General features: G+C 30.9%; 1 protein-coding gene across 1 annotated transcript; it reads left to right on the plus strand.

Moving 5' to 3' along the window:
- Window positions 1–379: 379 nt before the first annotated feature.
- LOC123205421 lies at window positions 380–1,991 on the plus strand. Its single transcript, XM_044622370.1, has 5 exons — window positions 380–563; window positions 665–711; window positions 946–1,008; window positions 1,577–1,709; window positions 1,975–1,991. Exons 1-5 carry the CDS (start codon window positions 380–382, stop codon window positions 1,989–1,991), a joined length of 444 nt encoding a protein of 147 aa, XP_044478305.1.
- Window positions 1,992–8,334: the final 6,343 nt, after the last annotated feature.

Below are 8,334 nucleotides of genomic sequence, written 5' to 3' on the forward strand. Positions count from 1 at the left end.
TCTAATTAAATGCTTTTCATTTCAACATGTGTCTATATGATGGGAATTCTTGGAATTTTCTTGTTTTTTTAGACTTCGATTGAATATGGATTATGTCTTGATTTATCAGATTTTGTAGTTGTAATTTCTTGTCATTATGCTAGGTTTTTTTTTTTTTTTTAAAAAAATTCTCTTAACTGAGTTTTGGTTCTCTACTAGGAGTTTCACAATTTTCACCATTATGTTTCAGTTAAACGAGAAAGTGCCGCAGCTAGGCCGATTTGTGATGTTGAGATTGAACATACACTCACTGATTTGAGTTTACTCAGATCATTTTTCGATCAGGAACAGCTGAAATCCCGTGCTTCAATTCTTCAAAGAAAATCTTCCATACCTTTCAATGGCAAGAAATGAAGAAAATGGGCAATTAGAAGTGCAATGGAATGATATTGATGGCACTTCATGCATGTACAATGCTGATGGAAGAGATATAAAGACTTCTCTTCTACATCGGATGTCCATTGCTTATCCTTTCTGCTCTGCTGCTTCCTCTTTTGATGGCTATGAGTTATCAAGCAAATCAGGTAATGGTGAATATCAACCGGCCTTAATGATATTTATGACTGGAATATGGATTGCTTTTACTTTGTTTGTGGTTGACATGAACTTATGTTATTGGTGGCAGTTAAAACAATGGTTCTAGGCACTGATATCCAGCAGATCAGAGACTTTGTATGTTCTTTCTGTATCCACTCGGAAGGATTTTCATGGCTTTAACCTCTTCCATTTAAATGAGTTTCCTTGACTATTTACTGATTTTTATGATTTTATTATTTGTTCAGACTGCAATCAAAATCACATTTTATAGCATCATCATCGTCCATATGCCCCTTCGCACTCACGACTTGAGATTTAATTAACTTTTTTGGTTGTAATATTCTAAATTTGACATTTCTGTTTTTTCAGTTTCTGGAGGAGCCATGTGATTTTCAGATGCTTGGAGTGCATGATGCCTTTCAAACTCCCAGGGTTTGTAGCTTTTTTATGGTTTTTTTTTTTTTTTTTGTCTTGCAACTACTTCTGTTAATCAAATATGACCACTTATTTCTTTCCTTGCACTCTTAAGTTGAGAGATATGTCCATATTTTATTTTTCAAAACAAATTAAAGGGCTAAACAATCAAAGAACCACACTAAGTTCCGAAATTTCAAATTATAAATTGCTATTCTGGGCCTTGCAAAACTGTTTGGACTGCATGTAACAAGTCCTAACTATCTGACTATTCCAGATGATCAGCTGGAAATAAACAAGTAACGAGGATAGGCAACAACCTTGGTTTATTTATACTTACGAAGTTAAACTAGCGATTAACATTTGATGGTTACTACAATAGAATGATTTGAGATGGTTAGCTGGTTACTCAGTTCTCATATTCGGTGGAGTGTTTCTTTCAGACGATTTATGAGTTGTTGCAACAGTATGGCTTTATATAATGAGCTTGGCTATGGAGGATTCTAAAAATTTTTGGGAGAATCTAGTTATTTATCTGGAGAACAGTTCATTCGTAAAGTGACAATAATGGTTGTTATGGTTGCAGGCTACCTGCCAAAGGCTATCTATTGGAATGACCTCAAAAACTTTAAGGTTGCCTAAGCCTGGTCAGATGCTTCTTTCTGTTCATGGGTCACCTCTCGGTGTCTATATAGAGGAGAGCATGGAAGCATTACAAGGTATGCATTTACATACAAGACTTTTGTCTTTCTGGTCATTGATACCAGTAATAGGGAGGCACATGATTTCGTTCTGGAAATGGAACTAATTCATAAATTTTTTTAACACAGGTAACATTAGCTTCGCTTACTCAACAGAATGACAGGTACTTTTTTGTTTCATTTACAATTGGTGGCACAATATCTTAACTCTACAGTTTAATGTATCCTTGAAACTTTTACTGTATTTTAGTTTTGTGCTGATGCTGTGAATTCTTGATCGCAGAGTCAGATGAGGATTGACTGGCTTCAACTTATTGTATTCTTAGTCAGTTTATGAACATGCAATGGCTGCCTTTTCAAGGCTGGTCTGCATGTAGTTGCATTTTTGCACATGAAACTGTATCTGTTATGAAGTTCCTGTTATCTTCACACTGTTCTTGAACTAAAACTACTGTATCATATAACGGTCTGTTTAAGGCTTTTTTCTTGATTTAATAAATACAGAAGAATTATATTAGGATTTAATTATAATAATAATAATAACATTATAATAATAACAATTATTATTATTATTAATTAATTAAGATAATATTATATTAAGATAAAATATATGATTAGCGCAAGATAGTTAAGATTAAGATATTATATATAAGATTAGGATAATATTTGAGAAGTTATATATAAAGTCTGTCGGTATTTTAAAAGGAATGAAGTTTTGATATTTGGATAATTTGGACAACATTTGGTTGATTACACCTCTATTTGTCTTTGAGAAAGAATTGACACAAGAATTAATATGAAAATTAGGTGACTTTGGCACTAGACGATCCCAAAATTGATACTATCTAGTCAAGTGAATTCAATAATAGACGTTTGTTGGCATTCTATCCTTTCTTCTCCTTTCAGGACCTATCCAAAAGAGAATTTAGTACTTTTTCTTCTTGGTCGTGAATATCTGAATAGGGCGAATTACCTGTGAATATCTTTCCTTCAGAATAAACGAGTTCAAGTTAGGCTTGATTAATTGGAATGTGCATTATCCATATAAGGGATCTTCCAATTGAGAAGATCCATCATATGGAAATAAACATTATTGGCAACAAGAGATATCAACTCCTTCCAACTGCAAATAAATGTATCTTTTCCTCTCCCAATCAACAAGGGCTACCCAAATTACGCAAATATCAAAATTTTCCCTCTTTTATAATGTTCACTCTCTTTTATATATAACTCTTCAAATATTATCCTAATAATAACCTAATCAAATATTGTCCTAATCTTACATATAATATTTTAATTTTATCATAATCTTAAATATCTTAATCTAATTATACATTTAATCTTAATATAATATTATTTTAATTAATTATTATTATTCCTAGGACTTAGTAATAATAATAATTAATTAAAATAATATTATATTAGGTTAAAATATTAGATTTGAATAAAATATATTATTATGATAAGACATTTAAGATTAACATAATATTTATATGATAATATTTGATTATGATATTATTAGTATAATATTTAAGCAATATGTATAAAGGGAAGTGGGTATTGTAAAAGAAAAAAGAATTTGATATTTTGGGCCACCTTTGACTGATTGGAGGAGAGACACCTTTATTTGTTTTCAAGAGGAGTTGACATCTCTTTTGCCAACACTATTTTTTTCAGTATTAATAGAAATTGAGTTAAGTTCCCATCAAAGTATTATAATTAAATCCTAACATTACTCGCCTCTCAAAAACTACCTTATCTTCAAGGTGGGGATCATTTAATGATTTTTTTTTTATATATTTCTTCCTATCCAGTTTGAAAAAATTCCTCCCATTTTAACATTAGTCCAGTTATTGTTAGTGGTCAAGAATGTCAAATCCATGTTGTTTGCCATTGTTGAAAACACTACCTTGGCATCATTCATCCTTAGCACCAACGCATGTCTTACCAAGTTCAACATCATTCACCACCGAGAATATACCAAGCACTCTAAATCCAGTCTCGATCTCATCATCTTCCTTGTCAATTATTGCTTTTTTTATGACTTCCTTCTTAAACAACAGTGATGGGAGCTGAGCTTTGATTTTGTTGTCTTCCTCCTTAATATCCTCATTTTCCATGTATTCTTTTGTAGATAGTGATGATAGTAGCAACTCCTTCAATTCCTTCACACACCCTTTCATGTTCAGTTTATTCAAATAAACAACTATGATGTTCAACTTATTTATCACCCTTTCTATAATTGTAGATCAAGACCTTTCTTTTTTCATACTCTTCTTAGTCATGACAAATCTAACATGTTCTGATATCATTTTGATAGGAACTCAACTCAAATATTATTAATATAGAAATAAATATTGTTGACAACAAGAGATGTCAACTACTCTCAAAGGCAAATACAGTTGCATTTCCCCTTCCAATTAGTCAAAAGGTACCCAAATTACCCAAATATCAAATTTCCCTTCCTTTTACAATGCTCACTCCCTTTTATATATAACTCATTAAATATTATCCTAATAATAATCTAATCAAATATTATCATAATTTTATATATAATATCTTAATCTTTTTAATCTTAAATATCTTATTATAATCATATATTTTATCATAATATAATATTATCTTAATTAATTAATTAATTAATTAATAATAATAATAATAATAATAATATTATTATTATTATTATTATTATTATAACTAAGTGCTAACATTACCCGCCCCTTAAAACTCATTTTGTTCTCAATGTAGGGATTATTTGATGATTAAGGTGAAAGATAACAAGATTAAAGCTTAGCCCCCATTACTGTTGTTTAAAGAGGAAATCGTAAAAAGAGTGGTAATTTATAAGGAAGATGATGAGATTGAGACTAGATTTGGTGTGTTCGGTATATTCATAGTGATGAATGATGTTGAACTTAGTGAGACATATGCGTCTGTGCTTAGGACGAATGATGCCAAGATAGTATTTTCAATAATGATGGACAATATGGATTTGACACTCTTGACCACTAACAACAACTAGACTAATGACAAAATGGAAGAAAATTTTTCAAATTGGGTAGTAAGAAATGTTCAAAAAAAAAAATCATCAATGATCCCCACTTTGAAGACAAGGTACTTTTTGAGGGGTGGGTAATGTTATGACTTAATTATAATAATAAATAATAATAATAATAATAATATTTTTTTTTAATTAATTAAAATAATAATATTATTATTAATTAAAATAATAATGTTACAATAATAATATATTTTTCCAAAATACCTCTCTTAACATAACCATTGTAGAAATTCTCTCTTTTTCTCTACAACTTTAAAATATATTTTGTGTTAATGAAAACTATTTGAAATAGTGAGATAACAGTATAATATGTAATATGATAATAATTAAAAATTAAAATAATGAGATAGCCATTGATCACTTTCAACATGAGCTGGACGTCAAATATGGCAGAAAATTAATTTAGAAAGGGAAAAAGGAAGGGTTGTCGTGCTTTTTCCATTAATAATTGAAGCCAACCCACTTCCTCTGGATTTAACTTTTAAAAATGTCATGTTTTCAGCAAGTATAATGAATATATATAAATAATGCATCAAGAGGAAATATTATAATGAATATATATGAATAATGCATTGTCTACAATAATTCACTGACAATCAGAGAATATATTTCTTATATTCTTGTTTGCTTCCCTTTTTATCTTTCATGTGGAAGTCTTGCTTGCTTCCATATATGTGCAAGTTTTGGCAAATATTTTTTGCAAAAGTATTTGTTTGCTTACTTTTATATTTTCTCTAAAAGTATTTGCTTCCACATAGATCATCAGATTGTTTTCTCGTTCACGAAGAAAATTCAGCGAACAACTTCATCAATCATCGATACTGTTGACGTAATAGCAGAAAAACAAGTTAGGTTTCGTTATATTAAATGGAAGTAGAATTATGTCATATCAAATTCAATTTGATCCAAATTCAATGTAAATTGAATTTTAATTTGGTCTGAATTTAAATTAATTTGATTTGATTGGATTAATTTGAAATTGAAATCAAAATTAATATGAAATTGATCAAATTAATTTGGAAATTGAAATTGCAATGGGTGAGTGCGTACCATGGCCAAGTGTTGGCGTTTCCGCCAAGCTTTCCCATGCTTCTTTTATTTCACTTATCTATTTCTTTTTAATCTATTTTCTTTACTGCTCACCTATCCATGCTTGTAGTTCAATAGATTTTATTTTAGTATATTTGTGATTCAATTCTAAAATGTAGCTTAAATAACATTTAAAACTCAAAAATGATAATCTTACATCAAATATTATGAACACTCAAATTTAACTATTTTTATGAAAAATGACATCATACATATTAATTTACTGATAATCCAATTTTTTTTATTCTAATGTTATATTAGCTGATGCCAATTATGTTAATTTAATAATGATAATCCAGTTTGTTTGATTAATCTTTGATTAAAATGATTGTCTTTCATTAATATTTTATTAATGTAATTTAACGAATTAATATATTTTTTTAGACATTTGCAATCACTACCAAAAGGGGGAGTACAAATTTCATGATGCATACAGATTTCGAGTGTGTATGTCGCTTTGGACAAAGATGGATACTGTGATTATAATTAGGAATAAACTAACATTTACTCAGAGAACCATTTTTCGGAGAACCTGTTTTGGACACTTATTAGATTTGGTGGAGCCACAGTTTAGTGTCGTATTTATTCAAGCGATATTATTTCATATGATCAATCGCAAAAACCCAAACAAAGAAATGTGGTTCAGAATAAATGGTGTTGAGTTTCAATTCAACCCTATGGAGTTTGCATTAGTCACTAGTCTGATTTTCGGGAAGGACATGGACGTGTCTAACTACATTGATTGCATAGGGACACCTCGATTGAGAGAGGAATACTTCTTGGACATTCACAGGTTGTTATCCCATGGGGAAATCAAGCAAGCATTCGACAATGAAATTTGGGGAGATAATGATGACGATGCAGTGAAGTTCACAGTCTTATATTATGCGTTTACAGGATTATTAGGGGTGGACAATAAAACCAAAATACCTGATCGTTTTTTGCATTTAGTAGACAATTTAGATGCATTTAGTCATTAACCATAGGGGACAGTGACATGGAAAAAAAGAGTTGAATCGATGCAAAAGGGTATCCATAACAAATATCAGTATTGCGGTGAACATTATTCGTCGTACACAAGTCCGCTCCCACTTCTTAGTTACAATATTTTAGAATACCGGATTGCTTTTCAAGTAAATATCACATAATAGGTAAAGTTTACATTCATATTGACAATTGTAAATACTAACCATAAATATTATACATTGTGTAGTATTAGATTTATGAGACGATTCAAAATCTATCGCCTTATATCTGTCTGAAAGCAAATGATCAAATCCCCCGTATCCTAAAATAGAAGACAATTGTATTACCGACATGGGATGACATATCGATACTTTAGGACTGTAACATCCCTCCCTAGAAGTACTACCCATCGAAGGAGAAATGTTACAAATTAATATTCGGAGCGTCTATTTTTTTTTCTTTTTAAAAATACTTTAAAATAAACACATCATTAAAAGTATTTAAGAAGTATTCCAAGAAAACTGAAAATCTGAAAGCGAACAAAAGATGTATATACTCATATGAAAGCATTTGAAAATAGGGAGTAATCATATACAACTGTACCATAACCTCAAAAAGTCATAAGTCAAAAAGAACATGCCACTGTATGCATGTATTATAAACCAAAGATAACCTGCTCCAGCCGGATCTACCTACGCTGACCTGACCCTACCTCGCAGCTACCTCGATCACCTGTACCTGCAATCAAGAAAGAAAAGGGAGTGAGTGATAAGAACACTCAGTAAGAGGAAAGAATCAAGTAAACTATTTTTTTTTTCCTGTTCTAACTCACTTTTGGGACTCAACCTCACATCCTAACCTCTATAAGAGATTGAGGGGGTAATTTAGTTCACTCTTTACCATTTGGGTCATACTTTGTCCTATCTGGTGTCTATTTAATACTTTCTGGAAGCTAACTATAGGGATTTGACACTTTTCTAAGCTCAAGCTTTTTTTCTTTCACTACACTATTTTTGAATCTGAATTGAGCTCTACTGCGAGCGGACCCTACTGGAGGTCTATGTCCTACTACGGACGTGTCCTACTGCGGACGTGCCCTACTGTGGGTGGTGTAGTGTAAAATGCCCCCTCATAGTTTATAGCATGCATGCGAGTCTTATATCTTACTAATTTTGCTTCCATCTAAATTTATTCATAATTCACCAGACATTACTCTTGGGACGACCCTTGAATCTTGAGTCCCAACCTTTTCTTGCTTTTCTTTCTTTTCTTTTTCTCTTCTTTTTTTTTTTTTCCTTTCCTTTCCTTTCTTTTCCTTTCCTTTCCTTTCTTTTCTTTTCTTTCTTTTCCTTTCCAAACTGTGAAATATTGTTCACACCCTGTTTATTTGACAGAGCAGTCTTCTTTTTCATACAATTGTACAGTCCAAACGGTTCCTAATTCATGCAAGCTATATATCGTTGAAAAGAGGATTCAAATAGCTTTCTAACAAGCTATAATAGTACTCATAATTCATTCAATCAGGCA

Source organism: Mangifera indica, unplaced genomic scaffold (genome assembly GCF_011075055.1).
Source record: "Mangifera indica cultivar Alphonso unplaced genomic scaffold, CATAS_Mindica_2.1 Un_0005, whole genome shotgun sequence".
In the NCBI taxonomy this organism is placed as follows: domain Eukaryota; kingdom Viridiplantae; phylum Streptophyta; class Magnoliopsida; order Sapindales; family Anacardiaceae; genus Mangifera; species Mangifera indica.